The following is a 23969-nucleotide window of genomic DNA, read 5'->3' on the forward strand; positions in this document are numbered from 1 at the left end:
TACTCAACCATGTAGTGTATGAATTATTTAAGGTTATTTTGCCATTCATAATCAGTCTAAGAGCCCTTCCCCCTTTGGTACATAATTAAAGTTGCGACAGTTGAGTGCATGAAGTGTCCAACATTCCACACTTCAGCTCTGTACCAAATGACACGCTTCATGTGCACTTGCGACCATAGGGTGTCCCATTCGTCATTTTAGCTTTCAGAAGAGAGCTCGCCAGCTCCCTTTTGCAGCTTGATGCGCACATCTACCGAGACTGCACTGAGGCGGGCTCCAAAGCAGACCTCTACCTGACAGGCATTAAGTCATGAAAGTGTGGACTCAGGACTTGTCCCAAATCACACCCTAAACCCTTGCTCTCTTCTCTGATTCCACACTTTCATGACATAATGCTGCTTTGACTGTCGGGTAGAATATATTTTTTGTAAGTCTGCAAGTGCACATGAAGTGTGCCATTTGGGACAGGGTGTAAGACCGTGAGGGTTTAGGGTGCAATTTGGGACAGGGCCTTTGTTTTTTTGGGTTTAAACACCCATCATCTGGGTGTTTAAAGTGCACTTTTTATTTTCAGTCTGAACGCACTGCTTGCACTATTTATACTATAAAACGTCATAGAATAGTGCATAAGAATGCGATTTTGGATGCATCTTAAGTCTTTAAAGTGATGCTTGCTGAGAAATTAATGAATAATTGAATTCTGATACATTATGTACAAACCCGATTCCAAAAAAGGCACACTGTACAAATTGTAAATAAAAACAGAATGCAATGTTGTGGAAGTTTCAAATTTCAATATTTTATTCAGAATACAACATAGATGACATATCAATGGTTAAACTTATATAAAATGTATAATTTTAAGGGAAAAATAAGTTGATTTTAAATTTCATGGCATCAACACATCTCAAAAAAGTTGGGACAAGGCCATGTTTACAACTGTGTGGCATCCCCTCTTCTTTTTATAACAGTCTGCAAACATCTGGGGACTGAGGAGACAAGTTGCTCAAGTTTAGGAATAGGAATGTTGTCAGTGCCGTCTAAGGGCCCAAAGATCACGGGCATCCAGTATGGTTTTCAGGCCTTGACCCTTTCAGACAGAGATTGTTCCAGATTCTCTGAATCTTTGGATGATATTATGCACTATAGATGACGATAACTTTAAACTCTTTGCAATTTTTCTCTGAGAAACTTCTTGATATTGCTCCACTATTTTTCGCCGCAGCATTGGGGGAATTGGTAAACCTCTGCCCATCTTGACTTCTGAGAGACACTGCCACTCTGAGAGGCTCTTTTTATACCCAATCATGTTGCCAATTGACCTAATAAGTTGCAAATTGGTCTTCCAGCTTTTCCTTGTATGTACATTTAACTTTTCCGGCCTCTTATTCCTGTCTGTCCCAACTTTTTTGGAATGTGTAGCTCTCATGAAATCCAAAATGAGCCAATATTTGGCATTACATTACAAAATATCCCACTTTCAACATTTGATATGTTATCTATATTCTATTGTGAATAAAATATAAGTTTGTGAGATTTGTAAATTATTCCATTCCTTTTTTACTCACAATTTGTACAGTGTCCCAACTTTGTTGTAATCAGGTTTGTACTCAATGAGGCAATTCAAGTACAGCTCTGTTTATGAACATGAATGCTAACGTAGACAAGAAACTATGTGAAATGAGTATTTATGTCCACAAATTTGTAGTGTCTGCAATAAAGAAAGCAAAAAGTAGCTTACTAGATCTACCTACTACTTTTACAGAGATGCTGAAGCGTGCATCAATTGGACACTTTTCAGACGCACCTCTGGTATTTGTGTCGAAGGGTGGTGTATTTGGAGGCCTAATGCAATTCCCAAACCTGCATGGCATTAGGAAACTCCCTTGGGATCAACCCTAAGGAAAATGACATGTGTGCATGTGTAATGTATTCTTTGAGGACAGACGTCACCGCGTAAGTGCATTTGAGCAAGAATCTCTCCGGCATCAATTATCCTCAAACAGACAGCAAGATGCTTGACAACGTGGGGTCCAATGGCTCCTTCCCCCTCTAATATATTAGGATGCGTTCAATTCATTAAAATTATCACGCCAGAGGCGAGGGCACACAAGTGTGTCCACACATATCTCGTTGAAGGGAGAGCTATGAAAGACATATTTTGACAAAACAACGTGAGGGAGAAATTAGGGCAAATGAAAGAGGAGATGATGGACTACTCAAAGTAGGTAGAGATGGAGACAGGATGTTTTATTGGGAATGCTTCGGCTCAAACACCTTTCTGAAAGTGTGGTTTTAAAGGGAACTGACAAATCGAGTTTGTACCTCCTCGTAGGAGAATCTCGCGCACACGGTATTCGCACACAAAGGACAAGTAAAGGACGGTATTCCCACAAATGAAAACCAAATATAGACATTAATCATAGCAAGGATTATGTCAGACAAGCTAAACCTAGCGTTCACATCCTAACAAGGTTGTACATGAAAAAATTAGAGCAGGCCTGCAGGGCTCAACGCTCACGCACATGCTTGCTTGGAGGATGTTTAAATGATAATGCACATGCAAATATTAGAATTTGCAAAACGTCTGTTCATCTAGCTTCTTTGGGAGTGCGGAGCAAGTTATCAGACCTGAAAGAACACTCAATCTATGCAGTAATCCTGAACAAACTGACTTATCTACCAACCATCTTGATATTACTCAAATCCTTAATTTGACTTCTGTCCATCGTGTCTTGTTTGCCTGTGGGGAACGAGATAATACGTCTATATGGACTACTATATATACTTACAGGACATAAGGTTTACCAAGGTCAAGTAAATTACAGTAGATCCCAGACAATATAATGCATCTGTTTTATTTTGCGGTATGCAAAAATGAAGGTCAATGCATGGTAAACAAAATTATAAATATACATCTTTATGACTATTAACAATATTCAAAACAGACTATTGGCTAATTCACAGAAGAAAGCTTACATGGCTAACTTGTTCAGCACGTGTTAACGTCTCAGATGGCTGTCGCCCCCTGCTGGTGATAATTAAATTACACTTTAAATTCAGTCTGATTTGACTTGTACTAATAAAATCTTACTAACACAAAATTGTATAAACATAAACCATAGAAAATCAAGGAAAGGTGTTTATTTTATTTTATTTTATTTTTTGTAGTACTGGCTTAACCTGAAGGTTAATTATAAGGATCACCTTGTTTTTCTGATGACATCAAAGTCTGATGACATAATGATAACCTAAAAAGGGCCAAAAGCAGTTAACACGGTTCATAAAAATTCAAATGCTACATATGCATTATGATAAAATGATCAAGTATTATAAAATACTAAAAACTTTGTCTTTGCGAAGTATAATTCAAAACAGGATGTTCAATCCTTTAGAATCTGTGTAATACCTGAACGGCAAGCAGCTTTAGTGTTTTGGAAGTGTTTCGAAATAACTGTAGTGTTAAAATAGCCACAAATGCGTGTCTTATGGCACCATTGATTAATCTGAATGTTCAGTATAAAGGCATCAGTATAATATAGAACTGAAGGCACTGGCAAACACCCACACACATAAACTTGATAGGGTGTGGACAGTGTGCATTTCATCTTTGGCAGAACAGCTGACAGCTGTTTATATCATAATGTGTGTGTCCCTGAGGTCCTGTACACAAGGTAGCAAACAGACCACACACAAAGTGGCACCACTGGTACTGAATATCATTTAACAAGTCTTTCTCTCTTCACACAACCAGACAGACGAAATACCAAAAGACATATACACAAACATTCACATAGAATTATAGGATATGTGCTCCATTCCATCATCTGGGCCAATAAGTCATATTGCATAAAATAATAAAAGGCAGTCAAAGAGAAAAGCTTCAATACTGTGGACTGAGATCGAAAAACTGATACAAATGCAAAAATAATAAGATCAGTCCTGCGTTTGGGGGAATCAATACTAAAACCAGCATATGAAATAGGGCAGATCAAGATTTTTACAGTAAGTCCACACAATGCACATGTTATTCCTTCTCTGCCAACAGACAACATCTAAATCATGAACTGAGTGTATCCCTCCGCTCCTGTTACGATAACGTCCATCCATATTCTCATAGCTTCTGGAGAGGGTGCCACCAAGTAGTAGACACGGTCATGAGTCTTCACACTGAACGTGAGTGAAGGGTTTGGACTCTTGAGAGAGAAAGAGGGGTAAGATTACAGTTGGCCTCTAGGGGGCAGCACTGCAACATTAAAACGGGTGTCCACTCTTGGTCCTGGAGGGCCACTGTCCTGCAGAGTTTAACTCCAACTTGCCTTGACACAGTTCCGTGGAATTGTCTAGCACAGTGGTTCCCAATCCTGGTCCTGGAGAACCCCCAACACTGCACATTTCTGAAGTCTCCCTATTCAAACACACCTGATTTAACTCATCAGCTCATTAGTGAAGACCTCAAATGTGTGTGTCTGATAAGGGAGACACTAAAACGTGCAGTGTCGGGGGTTCTCCAGGACCAGGATTGACTAACAAGACTTTAATTAGCTGGTTCAGGTGTTTTTTATTGGGGTTGGAGCTAAAATCTACAGGACAGTTGCCCTCCAGGAGAAGGATTGGACAAAAATGAATCTTTATTCTTTAATTCTTGTTTAATAATTACTAAATAACAATAATCATCTTATTACAGACTTGAGTTTTATTTTGTAAGTCAGTAAAGCATCACTGAACTATCCGCCACTGAATAAAAAATAAAAGAAGGTAATTGCAATTTTTCATCTCACATTTCAGGTTTTTTTCTTCTCAGAATTGCAAGAAATAAACTCGCAATTTTGACTTGTTTTCTCGGAATTGCAAGTTTATATCTCACAATTCTGACTTTATAACTCACAATTCTGATGCAATTTTCACTCATTTGCAAACTATAGTCAAATTTTGCGAGATATTTTTTTCTTGCAATTGCGAGTTTCTATCTCACAATTCTGACTTTCTTTAAGTAAGCTGCGCAATATCGTATTCATATCCGAATGCGATTCATCTGCGATTATGATGCAATATTGTGCAGCTTGTCAGGGAACTACGGCTCTGTGTAGTAAGTGCCACTTCATTTGAAAGCAGATGATGGACATTTAATACCAATCACAGAACCTGATTTACTGACGAGACGCATGACAATCGCATGCGATTAATCGTACAGCCCTAGTTATAAAGTCAGAATTGCGAGATATGAACTTGCAATTCTGAGAAAAAAAGTCACAATTGCCTTGTTTTATTTTTTATTTAGTGCCGAAAACGGGCTTCCATACTGAACAGTATCCATTTATAGAAAAAATATTTATAGAGAATTTTGTTTTTCATAACGTTACCTGTTACCAAATCTTTTAAATGTTTAATAAATTACATGTTATTAATAATTGATGTCAATGAATTATAACATCAAAATAATGTTATGAAATTTTTTTTCAATTATTTTAATTTATTACTTAAATCAAAGATAAAAATTACTGTAAACAGCATATAAAGTTTATTATCTTGATGATTATTAGCTGCAGAGGAAAAGTACCTTGTGGGCGCTCTTTAAGTGGTCATAATACACTTCCTCTATGGCCTGGAAATAAATCACTCCTTTCAGTTTGGCCTCATGTTTATCTAAACCATTTAAAAAAAAGAACAAAAATCAATACTGACAAATCGTCTGAATCGACCAACTTCTTGAAGTGAAGGGAAAAATCACCTGCATAGTAACTCAGGGTCCTGCGGTTACGGTCGAAGACAAACCAGCGCTTCTTCCAGGTTTTGATTTTGCCACCCATCTTAATGAGGAAGCCCCTGCAGGTTTTCTCTGTGATGGAGACATGGTAACAAGTCTCTGTGTTGTGGCCGGCTGAGTCGATGTGGCTACGAAGGTCGAAGTCATCCTTTCTTACAGGTAGGTAGCGTGTGAGAGGACGAGACTGCAGCAGGGCCACATACAGTATACGACATTAAGTATTTATGCATAAATCAATCTAAAAGTATATGCAGTCTGTTCTTATGTGTTTCTAAGTGTTTTAGCATGTTTCCATGCAGTTTCTAGTGTGTTATGTGGTTGATAATCTGTTCTGAGTGTTTTAGTATGTTGCTATGCATGTAAGCATATTCTTATGTGGTTTTAGGTTTCACTCATGTCTCTGATGTTACGAGGCAAGTTAAAAAACAAAGTTATGATTCAAAGTTAGGTGTTTTATCAAATCTCTAACCTAAATATGAGCACTAGTAATAGCGATGCATGTCTTAGCACAGAACTCACCTGTGCTCTCTGTTTCTCACGAAGTTTCACCTCTCTCTCGATGAGTTTCTGCCTCCTGCAGGTTTCTTCTCGCAGCCGTTTTTCTAGTTCTTCTCGCCGTCTCCTCTCCTCTTCAAGAGCCATGCTCTTGCTCTCCGTCTCTCTCTCCTGAGACACAAACAGATGACACTGTTCTGTACAGATACGTGCCGAAATGTTGCTTTTTAAAGCTGCACACAATTAGTACTCTGTTCCAGCACAAACTCCCATGAACAACATCAGAAACAGGAAGAACGACTCGTTTCCCACAGCGTTCCTGCATTTCAAGCCAAATTTGTTGCCGTTTATGGCTGACAGAGCAAACAAGCTCACGGTTTAAGATCCGTGAAGCCAAATGGGGTTCATTTGGTTTTATGGTGTGCTGAAAGACTGGATTGTGAAACTGATGCCAGCTTTAGTATGACGTGGCAGGTTTGAGTGCCGTTTCATTACCCTGTGTTCCAGGAGCCGGTGCTTCTCGGCCTGAGCCTCCTGGAGAAGACGTTCCATCTCCTCGATCTTGGAAACATTGGAGGTGCTGGCACTACAGAAAAAAAAAACGAGATAATGCATTACATTTTACTTTTCAGAGTGAATGCTACACCAAAGAAATCTCAACTAGGCACTGAAACATCACGTTACCTACAGTGAGAAAAACGCATACACTTGCAAATGTAAATATGTCGTATGTGCACTGGCATGTATGTATATATGCTGGAGAAGACAGAAGGAACCAATAAAGCAGGTCAGCACTGGAGCACATTAACAGTCCAGGCATAGAGAACATGAGAGTGCGGCCCACAGTCTGACGTCTGATGCTTTCCATTTAGACTTCAAAAAGATCACGTGGGCCCCTCCTTTCAATAAACTTCAAATTCCCCCAAAAATCTTGCCCTCACTGCTTGGCTCCTCAATATCATCCCTAAAACCTCCATCTGCAAAAAATACATGAGAATCTTCTTCCATGTAAAACCCCATACCATTCCTGTTGTCATTACTTGTATTCCCAAAACAACTGTCCATAAAACAAAACATACCCTCCAATAATACACTTCCCAGTAACTGATAGTGGACAATGGCTATGGCAGTTCTTGCAAACTACAAAAAAGCAAGGCAAAGTTTAAGCTTAATTAGTTTCACATTTATGAAATACAGTGCCGTCATCATGGCAATCAACACACATCATTTTCTGTCAGATATGCATAAGAATCAACACACAGGAGTTTGGCTACTGATGGCAAGATAGACGGAAGACAAAAAAACCAATTGCCTAAAAAAACTAAATATACAAATATTCAAAAGAAGAGAGACCAATAGGCATTCATTAAACAGATACTGATGACATATTAGCTGTCAGATTTCTAATTACAGTGCCAATCATGCATGCACTGTAATTAGATTTTTCTAGATGCCTCTGTGAACATGTTCTGTCCACGATAGTTCTAAAGCTGAAATCGACTGCTTTAGTTATGGAATCTGACAGCTGTCAATCATTAACAAGATGCCTGTGCATGCATGAAGTAGTCATCTTTCTGGTTCTTAAAGCAAAAAAAAGGAATATTTGCTTATGAATGTTTTTTTTTTTTTGCTTGACTCAAAGCAGATGCAGATTTCAAATAAAACAAATGTTGTTTTTTTTCCTCTTCTTCGTCGTTCCATCTAATCGCCAATCCATAACATCTGGCCATCTTGTTTCCATCTTTCCCATTCCTCTGCAAATGCTGTATTCCTCTCATGTCCTTCATCAATCAGTTCTTTCATCTTTATGGTATCTTACCAGGGATGCTGGAGATGAACGGAGGTCATTCCTGATTTAGAACCCAAAGAACCAGCAGAGAGAAGTGGAACATAACACACAAAGACCCAAGAACAGCCTGAACCCGCACTCTGCGGCTGATTACATTCAAATTGGGGGGAAGAAACCCTGAATCTGTTTCCTCTAACTGTTCCTGCTGTAACCTGAGTGGATCCATCCCTGGAGCAGAGGAAGGGGTACCAACGGTCCTTCTAGGGCCCTTCAGAACTCACATTATTCAGGCAAACCACTCAAATTACACAAGTACCTATCCGTTGCCTGCAGCACACACACACACACACTCACACAGCATAAACACACATCGCTCTGAGAAATGACTTCATGTGGTCTCATCTGTCAAAGTCTTTTCACTAAGGTCTTAAACTAGTCACTTTTAAACAGACTTGAGGTTTATGGTAACCTACATGAGACCAGGCAGACGCCAGAGCATTCAAATATGGTTCCAGGATTTCAGTCGCTCTGTCTTTCTCTCTATTCTTTCCTCACACGTTGCCCTTGTTCTCAATATTTCATTCATTGTTCCCCAGACAGAACTCTTGGCTTGAACTACAATAAGAGCTGTGGAAATGTTTTCAATTACTAAGACATGGTATGAGTCACGAGTTTATATGATCCGTCTGCAGATCTGGAAACACACTACAGTCTGAATCTAAATGGGGACATAGAGTAGATTTCTGCTGTTTTTATATAAATTCTCTTTACACACACACGCACGCACGCACACACACACATATATATAATAATTAAATTTAAACCCCCATTCAGAAGTTTGGTGTAACATTTTTTGGTAACACTTTAGAATAATAGTCCATTAGTTAATGTTAGTTAACTACTTTGGTTAACATGATCTAAGCAAGAACAATCCTTCTACGACATTTATTAATCTTAGTTGATGGTAATTTCAACATTTACTAATGCATTATTCAAATCAAAAGTTGTGTTAGTTAACATTAGTTAATGCACTGTGAATTAGCATCAACTAACAATGAATAACTGTATTTTCAATAACTAACATTAACAAAGCTGAATAAATGCAATAATAAATGTATTGTTTATTGTTTGTTCATGTTAATTAATGAATTAACTAACATTAACTAATGGACCATTATTCTAAAGTGTTACCCATTTTTTGTTTTTGAATAAGTCTCTTAGACTCACCAAGGCTGCATTTACTTAAACAAAAATACTATAAGAACAGCAAAATTGTGAAATTATTCAATTTAAAATATATGTTTTCTGTTTTAATATATTTTGAAATGTAATTAATTTCTGTGATAGTGAAGCATTACTCAAGTGTCACATAATCCCTTAAAAATCACTCTAATATGCAGATTTGGTGCTAAAGAAATCTTATTCTTATTATTATCATTTTTGGAAAAAAGTTTTGCTGGAAAATGATTTTTATTCAGCATTCTTTGATGAATAAAGAATTCAGCATCCTTGCTGAAAATAATAAAAATAAATGAAGCATACTGAAACATTTAAAAGAAAGCTTATACACCACATAAATAATTTTTCCAGAAATCCCTGGATGCCACCAAAAAGACAGAATCAGTGAAAAAAAAGAAAAGAAAAAAAACATCCCTCACCTGGAGAAGTTGTCGGGCGAGCAGGCAGAAATGCTGGTTTCCATGCTGTCTGAGCTGTCCACACTCAGCGTGTCAAAGGCACGGCCATTGTCTTGGTATCCAAAGGAATCTAGGTAGACGTTAGTCTGTGAGGATGCACGGCCAGCAAGCTCACTCATCCTCATTCGCTGCTCCTCGCCAATTTGCTGCTGACTGTGCCCTGAGAAATATGCCAACCATTAAAAGAAAACATAATGAACACTATGAAATAGCACCGTTTCTTATCAAGCACCACATGAGTCTTCCTGCCTGTTTTCAGGGCTATCTCAGCTTTACCTGAGAGTGCAGCATCACTCCTAGGAGCAGGTTCTCCATTCCTGCTGCCCAGGTCAGTGTCCTCTGGCCAGGCACTGCCCAGGGCGCCCTGGGGCCCTTTACTGTGCTCACAAAGACCAGCCACCGTGCAATATTATCCTGACAACCCACACTACTGTTCAAAAGTGAGCAAAAAGTCATTGAGCACCAAATCAACACAGAATGATTTCTGAAAGATCATGTGACACTGAAAACTAGTAGTGATGCTGAAATTTCCAGCTTTAACATCACAGGAATAGATGACATTTTACAATTCATATTAAAATAGTTTAAACATTTTCACATTTAACAGTTTCAATGGTAATAATTTCATTATATTCCTGTGTTTTTTTATCAAAGAAGTCCATGCAGATTAGGTGAGCAAAAGAAACTTTAAAAAACACAATATCTTTCTGAACCCAAACTTTTGAATGGTAGTGTATGTGACAGAATACCTTACTCCGATTCATAGACTGGATCCCAAGCCCCTAATGACACCCTTCTTCAACCGCAAGTCAATAACAAATAGATAGATCCATATATTTGAGCTTAATATCAATTTAGGTGCTGTCTCCTGGAGATAGACTGTTTAACTTGTAGCCAGAACAACTAGTCCTGCTAGAATTAGCTCAGTGGATATAAGACTTGACTCCACTACAACCTTGATAACATCAACCACATCGAGAAAAAGCAGAGACCCGCCTCTCTGATGATCCTACCCAAGGGACCTTCAGATAAACCATCCGACAATACAGTCAAGCTTTTCATATACAACATTAAACTCATAACGCTCACATACTCAAAAAAGGCTTAAGTGTATTAACAATTAAAGCTAAAGAATTAAAAAGAAAACGTTCAGACTGACTGATCAGGTAGAAAAGAACACAGATATTTGTTGAAAACAGAATGAAAGCATTTCCTGTCCATCATCTTCCCAACATTCTTTAACTATCTTCACAAAACAAATAAATAAATGCATAAAGTTTCCACCCAGATGGAACAAATGCTTCCTATTGGAGGACATCAATTCCTTAGAAGGAGCCTCACTTTAATTGTCCCTGATTTACTTGTTTTGATGTTCTAGAGAGCCTTAATGTGGCAATGGTTACAGAGTTACTACACAAACAACTGCTGAGATCACCAGTGACCATGGTGTTGTTGCATGCTGGGTAATAATTAATTTCCTTAATTTTTACCACTGTTCTGCAAATTTTCATAGGAATTTGCATAGAATTTAACAAGAAAGGAAAATTCGCTTGAGGGTGAAAGACTTCCCTAAGCAGATTTCGCAATGGTTTCAAGTTGATCACACAGAGTCATCCTGTTTACCATTGGAAAGCTGTTCAGATTGACGGTGATTCTGTGTGAGCTGTGCTTCATACATCTCTACACTACTGACAACGGACAATTAACCTTTTTTTGGCCTGTATAATTTTGCTAAAATTTCACTAATGTGACCGCACCTAAACTTTGTATTCTGCAGAAGAATTTGAGGGATTTAATAGAAGCCCTCATTCCTGTCAAAATACCCATAAACACCCACCATCAGCTCTCAAGACTATAAACAGCAGGGTGACATAATAATTAAGTCTATGAATAAAAATACAACAAAAACAAATGACTACATACACACCTCATCATGTACGACTGAATTACTAAAATAACATCACACCACTGTATGAAATACATCATATCATGCCTTTGTATTGTGTATAAAATAGCAGCTTTATTTCATACAAGATTCAGCCTCATCCAATAAGACCCATAAAAGGCCCAGGTGATTCAAACAGTGCATAAAATTAAAGAAACACTACAGGTTTGTCCATTTCAGAGAGTCCAGATACATTAAAAGCAATGTGGGGTTGATATTAGCCAATTACCAAGGCAATGAATGTCTCCCAAAGGAGGACATTCTTTGCCAGAGAGGACACGCTGGAAATTATCTTACAGGCACATTGAGAGTACTGTAGGCAGACTACTGTACCTTTCTTAGACTTGCCTTCAGGATAGAGAATGTAATTAATAATTAGGTAACATATTTATGAAGACTTATGAAGCATCAATTTTGATATGTAATGCTACATAATAACACTGTATATTTTAAACTGTGTGTTTCAGGTGAAGGGCCCTACCCTTGAGCAGACGATGTGTATCCACGTGTGTCTCTTTAGCGGAGATGGCAAGGGCTCGGTTCAACACACTCCCACAGCTGGAGCTTTGAGCTAAAGGTGGATGAGACTAAACACACGGGGTGATGTTAGAGTGAGCTTTTACTGCATACATTTACTATCGTTCAAAAGTTTGAGGTCAGGAAGAAGGTTTTTGGAACATTTATTGTAACTTTTGATTAATTTAATGCACCTTTGCTAAATAAATGTATACATTTCTTTAGAAAAAAATCTTACAGTTGTGTGGTTAAATTTTTATTGTTAGACATTTTAAATTTTGTGACAATATTATATTATATTATATTATATTATATTATATTATATTATATTATATTATATTATATTATATTATATTATATTATATTATATTATATTATATTATATTAACCAAAAAGATATTTAAATGAGCTAGAAATATAACAGAAAAATACATAAAAAATAATTTTCCACTTTTTTAAAATAATGAACAAAGTAGGGCTGTGCAAAAAAATCGAATGTGATTTACATGCACATCTCATCAGTAAAGACGCTCCTGTAATTAGAAGTTTATCTCCAGCATGTGCGTTCGGATCAGGGTTGCCAGGTTTTCACACAAATCCTGCCCAGTTGCCTCTCAAAACTAGTCCAAAACTAGTCCAATCGCGCTTCCAGGAGGTTCCACGATAAAAATTGCTTCCGGGGGTTATAATATAAGTTTTTTAGCAGGGTTGCCTTGGTAAAATTCGCATTTTAGGTGCTAAATATCACGTTATTTGTATTGGGGTCGCTTCGACCCTCGGACATGAAAAACAACCACAGACTTGGCAACACTGGTTGGCATTTATTACACCGAGCCGTAATTCACTGACAATCTACACAAAATCGATGTTAAAATCGCAGACGATTCTTTGTCGATTTTGAAAACGATTTTGTGTTAGTTGTCGGTAGACTACGGCCAGTGTTGCCAGATGTACGATAATTATCGTATATGTACGATAATTTTTACCTCTGTACGATGTACGATCAATAATTAAAAAAATCCCTTAATGTACGATAATTTCAGAATTCTATGAAAATTTAAATGAGGGTAGTTGCAGTCATATGGCTTCTTTACTCATACACGAAATCGGCTCATTACAGACACTCTAAATGCGTTCGTGTGCACCTCAGGGTGTGTTAAGAATGCAGGAGGGTGCCCTGCTTTAAAGCCAACGAGCACTAGTTGCGGTCCATGATAGCAAGAACCCCTTCAACATCTGGCAACACGCAGGATTCCGATGAAAGCAGCTCAGATGTGGAGTTAACTGCACCACGCAGCAACAACTAAATTCCTTCTTCACTGGACGCCACAAAGCAAGTGTTAAAAATAATTTTAATATGATTTAATATGCGCAGTGACGCAGACAGTCACTGAAAATAATGGGATAGTATTTTGTCTCACTGCTTCCGTCAAACAATACGCCTTGTTATCTATTGTGGTAATTTGCAGGTCGTGTCAAAATGTTGTTGGTTTAGAATAGATAAATAACTCTTTTGACTCGTGTACGATAATTTTCTTCCAGATACGATAATTTTGAACTTCTGGTACGATACTTGGACATTTCCAATCTGGCAACACTGACTACGGCTCTGTGTAGTAACTGCCCATCCACCTGAACCAGTGTTGCCAAGTCTGCGGTTTGAAGCAACCCCAATACAAATAACGTGATATTTAGCCCCTAAAATGCGAATTTTACCAAGGCAACCCTTCCAAAAATGTATATTTTAACCCCGTGAAGCAATTTTTATCGGGGAACCTCCTGGAAACGCGATTGGGCTAGTTTCGGACTAGTTTTGAGGAGCAACTGGGCAGGATTTGTTGTGAAAACCTGGCAACCCTGATCTGAACGCACGTGCTGGAGATATACTTCTAATCACAGGAGCATCTTTACTGATGAGATGCGCAGGAAATTCGCATTCGATTTTTTGTACAGCCCTAGAACAAAGAATATGTAATCAATGCACCAAAACAATACAATTTGATAATAAACAGCAACATTTACAGATATATTTTAATAAAACATTGTAAAGCATGCCAGGACAAGTTACTAAATAAGCTGTTTCAAAACCAGACAGTCTTTGTGAAACATATTGGCCAAATAATAATTACATTTATTAAATGATTTAATAAAATATTTTATATATTTTTATTTTGAGTAAAATCATTATGCCAATCACAAATGCTGGTTAAATTTCATAATTGCTAATAAAACACTGAATAGATAGTAAAAATACCATCCAGAACATGTTTAGTTTGTTATTTCCATATTTATTATTTACTTGATAGATATGATAAAATGCACATTAGTGACTTCTATGATATCGTGTAAATGTATAATCGATTCTTACTTTAGAAGGTATGTTACGACCCAGAGTGGCACAGGTGAACTGTGGGGCTATGGTGGGCTGGGTCTTCTTCCGAGGAAGAGTGTCACTCAAATGAGTTCCGCCTTCCTTACCGTACCGCTTTCTTTCTTCTAGTATGCGGAAATGCTGAGGAACAGAAAGCTTAAGGTAAGAAATTTCACTAATAATTGCACTCATACATACATATACACATACTCGCAAGGTTTACCTGCCTGTGGTGGCACCATTTTTTGGCAGGTAGAGGAGGAGGAGCAGGAAAAGGGTTGAGGAAGGTGACCATGTCTTCAGGCCAGTGCACATAGGGAGGTTTAGGATTTGGGACGAGAACATGCAGTGAAAGAGGAAGAAGGGATAGAGGAGGACAGTGGACAGGAAGAGGGAGAGTGCTTTGGCAAAGATAGGAAAAGAGAAAATCAGAAAATAAGAATGCTAGAAGAAAGTGGGCTGATAGGCTAGTTTGTTTAAAAGGTTCATATCATGAAAAACTGAACTTGCCTTGATGTTTTGCACTAAACCACTAACACCAAGACAGTAATATGGAATGAAATTAAATATATATATAATGATTAACTTGTATTAATATTATTATGTAGCATATGACCTGTTTAAAAAAAATCTAATCAAAAGGGAATCAAATTATAATATAATTAATATTTATTTATAAAGATATGTATATACATTTGAATGCGTGATATGACCCCCTTTAATTTAAAAAGAATGAGAGAAAGGGAATCAAATAATATAAATAAGTACCATGAAGTGACCTTTATTCTCTTTCGAGTACTTGACATGCGCACAAACTAAATCCTGGACACGCTTAATTCCAACACATATAAACCATCCTGATCACACACACCTCACCCTCTCCCGTCGGGGCAGTGCTCTCCGTAGGACTGGGGTCAGTCCCTGTGGCAGGGGCGTCAGGAGAGGACTGAGCTTGGGTGGGGAGGGGTTCTGGGGTGGGATCTACCCCCAGCTGGCAATACAGTTCATTGATCTCATTGACTGTAACATAGCCCTGGAACAACCCATTTGGAAAATGGGGGGGGGGGGGGGTGAATAGGAAAAATACATACATTCAGGTATGTTAAAATGATTAAAGACAAGCATATTAATAACAGATGAATCACAAAAAGAAAAAAAAAGTAATAAAAAAATAAATGATAATAAATTAAATGAAAAAAATTACATTTTAAAATGAATAAATGACAGATGAATTAGTAAAAAAAAAATCAGGGATCCAAACGAAAACCTCTTATTAATTTAGGAGGTTAATTTAGGAGCATTATGAACTAAACTACCCAGAGGAGTGGCATGTTAGGAGGTATTTTGGAAAGCAGGAAATGAGCGACAAACATTATCTTGCATGCACATGCTAGTGCGTTACCTCAGCATTTTTGATAGTCAGAGAGGAAAGAAGAGAAGAAAACATCAGTAGGTCAGCAGGAAGTGGAGACAGGGTTTTGTGGGCATGGCAAAATTCACTATGAGGTGGACACACATCGGCCAACTGGAAGCATTCCTGGAATACAGGGAAAAAAGACCCTGTTTCCACAGTGTAGAAACAAACAACCCTCTGCAACTAAAGATTTCCATGTTGCAAGGGTCGTGATGAGGACATGGGTGAAAAAGCGATCCAATCATGATGTTATAGTAACCTTTTGGGGCCACACATGGTTGAAGTGCTCAGACCCATAACACATGAGCAGTCCAAGAGAGGATTCCATAGTCCGTGTCAAGAGAAGATTTGCAACACACAATCCTGTCAGACTTACCTCTTTCATACTGATGGGACTAACAGGGAAACCCAATTCCCCAGTGAGCTCAGAATATTTCTTCTCCAAGTTGACGAGATTCTCTTTTTCCTGGGAAAAATTGAGAAAGACTTTCATGATTCAGAAGCACCAATAACAGCTTTAAATAAAGGGTGCAGAAAAAGGACCAAAATGCAGTGTAGCATGGCCATGTAGTAATATTACACAAACATACCTGCTGTAGCATCATCTGAAGATTATTCTTTTCCTTCACAAAGTTGTTCTTGTCCCTCTGAGCCTGCTGGGAAATCTGGGTATGCTGTTTCTTCAGGGCCAGGAGCCTCTCCTAAAGGTGTCACACATAAACGTGTTGGAATGATCATAGTCAAATAGCCACTTTATGAGGCTTGTGCTAAAACTTTCCCATCGTTCTCCGTGACAGCCCTAGAATGATGGTCAGTAAGATTTTTTAAATAGTTTTATTTAGCAAGGATATGTTAAATTGATCAAATTTGACAGTAAAGACTTAAAATGTTACACATTATTTCCATTAAAAAAAAATGCTGTTCTTTTGAACGTTCTATTCAACAAAGAATCCTGGAAAAATTTTATTATGTAACATATTAAACAGTTAACTGTTTAACATATTAGAATGATTTCTGAAATATCATGTGACATATGAAGGTTGGATTATTGGAAAATTCAGTTTTGCTCTCACAAGAATAAATTACATTTTACAATATATTAAAATAGAAAACAGTTCTTTTAAATGGTAATAATATTTTACAGTAATTTTATGTGTATTTAGATTAAAAAAATGCAGCCTTAATCGTTGGTGAGCATAAGATGCTTTTTCAAAAACATTTTAAAAATTGTATCGAACCCAAACATTTGAACTGTAATATTGATAAAACATAAGTTACACTTAATTCACATATTTAGCTTTTTCTCTTTCTCTTTCTGCCCATCAAATCATTTGAATGCACCAAGTTCTTACTCATAAGAAATAACTTTCCAGGAGAACATGACATGAAGGCACCAACAGGCCGATGAATGCATATCCAGGAAACTCACCTTCCGTGTGACGGTGCTCCTCTGGTATTCTGCGATCTCCCTGAGAATATGTTGTGTCTGAGTCTCTTTCTCCTCATCCTGACGACTCTCTCGTTCCAGCTGTTGAAACTCTAGGTCTTCAAACCGCTTGGTCTCCACCTCTAGTGTCTCTGCATCCTGATACACAAAGACATGAGGATCTGAATTGGTGCTAGTTCTATATCTTCAAACTGAAAAGGAAATGAAGACGTGATGCTCCCACAATTTAACAAGCATCAAAGAAACCAACAATAGTTCACACCAAACCCCCCTGCTCCAGCAGCCTCCCCAGGGATGGAGACAGGGTCAAGGTTTCACCCTGCTGGAAGCAGGCCAATAACTGCTAGAAACATGTGCTACGACATGCCAGTGAACAGAGGAGCTGCCACAACTTCCACCACTGGAAGCCACTGACCTTTAGAGATCAATCATGTCAACACTCGCATAACATGACCTTCTGTGACATAAAGAAACTCTGCAGCCATTCCATGCCATTGCAGAAACAGCTACTGTACTCCACACTTTCATTCAAGGCCTGCCAGCTTTAAAGAACCTCGTCCCTTCCTATAAGTCCTCTCAGGGACTGTGTACCAGCCTATCAGGATGAACCTTGTGGAACATGTCTTAGACAAAGAACTAATATTTGCAGATAATATATGAGATTCTTTGGATTACAGTCATTGGGGGAAAATATGTTTAATATTTGCACAATTAAATTTGTTATTAAATATAAATGACACAATACAATAGTAGGAAGCCAGCTGAAATGTCTTTCATGAAGGTAAGACAGATGCAAGCGCTAGGGATGAAGAGGACAAGAACCTGGTTATGAGGAAGAGGTGGATGAAGGCTGTGTGTGAGTACTGACCCCGCAGAACTGCAGCTGAAGTTGCTCTTTCAAGGCTTCGGGGCAGGTGTCCAACTGAGTCTTCTGCTCTGCAAGCAGATGCACCAGTCGCTCTAACGTTACACGCTCCGCATCTAGCTTGGCTTTGTCCTGCGTGTATGCGCATAGGATGCAGGGAAGAGGAGAGAAGGAGAGAAGGGTTAGTGCCGGGGCAGGTGGGGTGGCAAGGGTTAGTTACTACACAGTAAGTAACAGCACAATTGTGGCATGATGGATGTGGAGGTGTTGAATTAAATGAAGAACATGAAAATGCAGGAAAATTATAGCTGACATTATCAACACTGAAACAACTGTGAAATACCTCAGCAATCAGTTCGAACTGAACTGAAACTGACAAGTGTCCACTTTGCATGTTTACAACACTGCAAACAATGGCCTCAATAACAGTTTGATAACAGACACCAATGTTCAATAACTACTAATAATCATAAAGCAATTCTTGCATCAAGTAGTCCAACCATAGACAGTTTTTGGTTGTCAAACAACAAAATGTTATAATATCACCTTCACGTGATTCTGTTCCAAAACCTAGCAAGCTTTCTTACTCTACTTCCTACATAGGCAGCATCCTAATCAATTAACTAATTGAACAAATCAACCATCTTCTTTAAGAGTTAGTATGTCAGAAATGGACCGTCAGCTAAAGTTTTTTTTATTTTTTATCTCAAGTGTCTCTGCAGCTGCCAGGCTAAATTAAAGAAAAAACTGGAAGCCAGGCTGAACTTGAGATGCAGGTGCAAGGATTTCCACCAACTCCTGTCTTAGAAATCCCCTGCAAAACACAGCGTGTGATGTCACTCGGGTTAGCAAAGGTGTATTTCGAGCAGAGCTGGAATCACCATGTGACACGGATTGAGAGGCTACCAGGAAGTGCAAGTGTCTGTGTGTCTGTGAAATACAAATTAATTTAAGGCTATATTTTAATATTTCAGAATTAATAATATGTATTTTAAATGTAAATGTAAATGTGTTCTTTACACAAAGGTGCTGATAAAGATACTTAGAAACCATAGCTTGGCATAACTAAATTAAACTACCTTTTAAAAGACTCATTAGCAAATCTAGAAGCAAAAGTAGCCAACTACGCTACAGCAATTTAAGGGGGCAACTTTTAAATACATTTCCATCTGATAATACAATTTAACAGTATTTATCTGGCACCAACAATATCAATTAGGGTAACACAAATCTACAATAAAAATTTATAATGAAACATGCTAAATTCTATAACAAACTCAAAACCAGTGATGCACAACAGCAATTGGCTACACAATCCCTCAAAAGGACCTCTAGGCTTCAAATCAGTGTTTCATTTTGTTACACTGAAGTCTGGGGTCAGTACGATTGTCTTTAAAAGAAGACTCTAATGTGCACAATGGCTGCATTTATTTGACCAAAAATACTGTAAAAGTGGAAATGTTATAAATAGCTATTACCATTTAAAATAACTTTAACTGTAATATATTCCTGTGATGGCAAAGCTGAGTTTTCAGTGTCACACGATCCTTCAGAAATCATTCCAATATGCTGATATGATGCTCAAGAAAGATGTTGTCATTATGGTATTTGGTATTAATGTTGCTTTTTTGTTTAGTTTTTTTTTTTTTTTTTGGGAAGCGTAAAGCTACAGTAAATTGGGCACATACTTGTTCTAAAGCTATCTGGTTGTTATTAGGTGAACAAAACCATACCGCCAATCCAAACTGTATGCTAATTGTCAATCATCTTTGACGAACGTGGTCCTGAAAACAGAAACAAAATAGTTCACTTTTTATATTTATATGAACTGTCTAAAAGAACTAAATCCTTACAAATGAATCTGACTACTAAACTACTGTACATACCAAAAGGATGGACAGTTTAGGAGAGCACATTTGAGTTAAGTTAATAACTCCACCGTTAGGTACGGATACACTGATATGCAGATTTTATCAAGGCACATACCTGAGATTTTTCCATCTGTGCTTTGTTCTCAATGTCAGCCATCTTCTCTTTAAGTTGCTCCAAAGCATCTTTCTCCTGCTGTAGCTGAGCCATCTCTGAATCCTGCTCGCCTTCCAACAGAGCACGCTCCACTTCCAACTAAACACACACAAACTTCATTTTTTACTCAATCTAAAGTTCTGTTTTAAACTAAATCTATTACAAATATTCACTGTCACTTAGAGTAACTACTGCAACAAATTAAATGATTTTGTGGAGAACGGTGATGTCATGTCACTACGATCTGGACCACTGAGGTGCCTCCTTTCACACAAATGAAAAGGGGCCCACGTTCTAAACCCATAAAAGCCGAACAGCTGACACAAGACCAACCTACCTACATATCATTAATCAGGCCAACTTAGGCAAGCTTTCTTTTGTGCTTTGGGCCTTGGGCTTTATAACAACTTTGCAGTGTCTAAGAGGGGATAGAAATAGAATACGTTCTTATGTTCAGAACCAACCTGACAGAGTGAAAACAATGGAACAGAAGCAGTTTGTAGGGATCAATACACCATCAAGTTGGTTAGATGGAAATACTGTTAGCTACACACTTTTAAAAATAAAGATTCTTTACTGCCATCTATACTGTAGATCCATGAAGAACCTTTAACATCCATAGAACTTTCCATTCTACAAAAGTCCATTCTCTGACATTGATAGACACCACTCTAGCTCTAAGAGCAATTTTACCATGTGCCTTCAAACCTCAGTAGGAGAGAAAGGATACAAATAAGAAAAATGAGGAAGAGAGGAAGGGAAAGTACATTACAGTGGAAATACACTGAAGTCAAATCAGGAATGAAGAGCATCATTTAAAGTGAAAAAAAAACAGAGAAAGTAAAACAGATTAAGTCTTGGCAGTTCAGACCTCCTTGTCTAGCTGTGGTCTTCATCACAGCTCCTGATTACTTTGCCACATGCACAACTCTCCCACACAGACACTCTCCCTTCACTACTCACACCATCCCTGATCTCTCCCTTCCTCCACGACCTGTAGATGCGTCTACTCTACCTCTCTGATGGACTCCTCCATCTGGTTGTCCAGGTCTTTGATCTTCAGCTCTAACTCTTCCATATTATTCAGGACCTGGATCCTCTCCTCCTCTATATGTCTCACATCCAGCTTCAGCTGTGTGTCGTCCTCAGGCGTCTGATGAAAACAAGATAATGTAAGCAACTTCACGACTATACCCAAGGATTAAATAAAAAGCAAAACACATAAAAGACATTAGGTCGGTTTAAAATTAAAATGACTGAAAATAGTTTTTTGAAATTCATATAAAGCTAAAATAATAATTTAATTTTGATATCAAAATAAATTAAATAGAAATATTTGAAAATAATAAAAATGACAGAAGCACATAAAATTACTAAAACTTAAAACTAAAATTGAAATGAAAAATAAAATGTTTACTATAAAAGTGATTTTAAAATATTAATAAATACTATACAAATAATATTAATGTAATACTAAACACTCCAAATGTTAATTAAAATAAATTAATTTATTAAAAATGAATTTAGTTCAAAGCACTAAAAATACCAAAACTCAAACTTAAAATGAAAATAAATGAAAGTTAAATATAAACATTTAAATAAAAAATAATTAAAAAAATGACAAAAGCACATAACAAAATAAAAAAACTTAAATGAAAACTAAAAATATCAAAATAAAATTAAATGATATATTAATGAATATTATAACTGTATATAAATAATACTGCAGCAAGCTTTATTGGAATCAGTTGTTTGGACTGTTAGCTGTAAGTGGGAAGCACCAGAGCATTTCCGTCTCTTAATAGGTTCTGTATTCGCAAGGAAGCTTACTTAGAAGTTAGCTGCCTATGTAGACAGCAAAAAGCAGGGCGGTTTACTAGGTTTTGAAACAGAGCTATTGTGTGCATTTTGTCCCCTCGTTCAGGTATTTACACATTTTTCAACCTTCCAAGCTAAAATTATTAGTAATGCTTGGTTTTGAATTGATTTTTAATGCTACATTTACAACTGGGCTGAATGTCAATGCAAACAGTGTAAAGCACTTTAATGCAAGCCATTTAAAGTGTGGACATGCCCCCTTCTGGCAGCGGTGCTGATCTTTAGCTATGAGAAACAGGATTCACTGAATGAACACCAACGAGTCCAAACTTCGAGGAACATTGCCGCGGAGTTACACACTCCATTTCCTAAACCAATTATTTATCTATGTTTTCAATATCCGTGGAAGGGTATCTGCTTATTTTGACTTTTATAAGCGAAATAAAAAGTTGACCTTTGACCTGGAAGATTCCACATGTAGGCCTAAGTACATGTCATGTATGATTAGGACAGCACATATGGGTGAGAAGACTGCCATTCTTCCAGTTTGTGAGGCAAAGATCAACCAAACACAATGCGCATGACCCTGCTATATTTGGACAGTGATGTTTATATCTGCTCATTACAGTTTATACTAAAGAGGGCACATCTCTGAGCTGCTTCAGCTGTTTCTGTGTGGCCCAAAAGGGAGAAAAGGGGCCACTACAGATTTATAGTTTCTATAAAATGGTTTTCAAGTCTATTTAGTGGTTTAAGCATATCTGTTGATGGATAAATAACAGAACCAATGCATGACTTCTACTCCTACGCAGAAGACTGATTAGATTTGTCCATACAGGAGTTGAAGGGAAGACACCAGCACATTCCTTCTTGGATTAAAGTGTGCGTGAGGTTGTGTGCATGCCAAGGAAGGGTGGTAGACTCTTATAACCTCTCCTAACTTTATCAGGAATAATATGTAAGCATATGGGTAGCAATATTCAATTTGGAATGTAATATGCAAAATGACAATGCAATATGTAAAATGGCAATGCATTTCTGTATTTACATTTACATTTTCCAATACATTTGTGCAACGTTTGGTGCAAAATGAAAATGAAAATGAAATTACATAATTTTCATTTGCCATTTCATACACCAGTTTTAATATGTAAAATGAATACTAATTTTAATGCTTTATAAGTTGCAAAATGAAAATGAAAATGTATTACAGAAATGATTAGATTTGTGTAACATGTTCAAGCAAAAACTGTGGCAAAATTATCATTTAAATGCTATTTTTCTTAAATGCATTAACACTCACAGTCAAGACACTTACGATTGCATTTTCATTCAATGTCCCGCAATGAATTTAGCAAAATTCAATGTGCACTTTGAAAATGCATTCCGAGCCGATCACGTGTCCGCCCCGTCCCACCATGTCAATCACTGCGTGAACAAGGCGGGGCTTGCAGAAGGTCAGAGACTCAAATCTCAAGAAGAGGATTCAAGTGAGAGAACATGGACAAGACAGTTGGACAGTTAAATAGGATTTTTTGGGAAGGTAAGTCTGGCCAGTTATACAGCAAAGCGAGTCAGACGAGTCTGAAGATCTGATCTTAATTTGGTGAAACATTAAAGTTCTAGTCTGTGTCAATTACTCTCATAATAAATAATAATAATAATGTTACACGTATTTTTCGGTATAAGTTTCATCAGTCCAAAAATACGTCATGACGAGGAAAAAAACATAAATAAGTCACACTGGACTATTAAGTCGCATTTATTTAGGACCAAGAAAAAACATTACCGTCTACAGCCGCGAGAGGGCGCTCTGGGGT

The 23969-nt window shown here is 37.5% G+C and overlaps 1 protein-coding gene across 5 annotated transcripts in view; it reads right to left on the minus strand.

The window, feature by feature from the left end:
* Positions 1-2832: 2832 nt before the first annotated feature.
* LOC132124075 (pleckstrin homology-like domain family B member 2) overlaps positions 2833-23969 on the minus strand; it is a 48317-nt gene continuing 27180 nt past the window's right edge. For 2 of the 5 annotated variants that reach the window (XM_059534850.1, XM_059534854.1), the window contains 16 exons: positions 21347-21484; positions 20293-20430; positions 18310-18438; positions 17424-17579; positions 16585-16695; positions 16371-16460; positions 15983-16117; positions 15452-15613; positions 14578-14721; positions 12175-12280; positions 9710-9908; positions 6758-6848; positions 6287-6433; positions 5732-5951; positions 5561-5646; positions 2833-4196 (listed from right to left, as the gene is read on the minus strand). In XM_059534850.1, the coding sequence (XP_059390833.1) occupies positions 4056-4196; positions 5561-5646; positions 5732-5951; positions 6287-6433; positions 6758-6848; positions 9710-9908; positions 12175-12280; positions 14578-14721; positions 15452-15613; positions 15983-16117; positions 16371-16460; positions 16585-16695; positions 17424-17579; positions 18310-18438; positions 20293-20430; positions 21347-21484 (2193 nt within the window). In that variant the 3' untranslated portion in view covers positions 2833-4055. The remainder of the gene's footprint in view (positions 4197-5560; positions 5647-5731; positions 5952-6286; positions 6434-6757; positions 6849-9709; positions 9909-12174; positions 12281-14577; positions 14722-15451; positions 15614-15982; positions 16118-16370; positions 16461-16584; positions 16696-17423; positions 17580-18309; positions 18439-20292; positions 20431-21346; positions 21485-23969) is intronic. The other 3 variants (XM_059534851.1, XM_059534852.1, XM_059534853.1) reach the window with 3 other exon arrangements.

This window comes from Carassius carassius, chromosome 42 (assembly GCF_963082965.1).
Source record: "Carassius carassius chromosome 42, fCarCar2.1, whole genome shotgun sequence".
Lineage (NCBI taxonomy): Eukaryota > Metazoa > Chordata > Actinopteri > Cypriniformes > Cyprinidae > Carassius > Carassius carassius.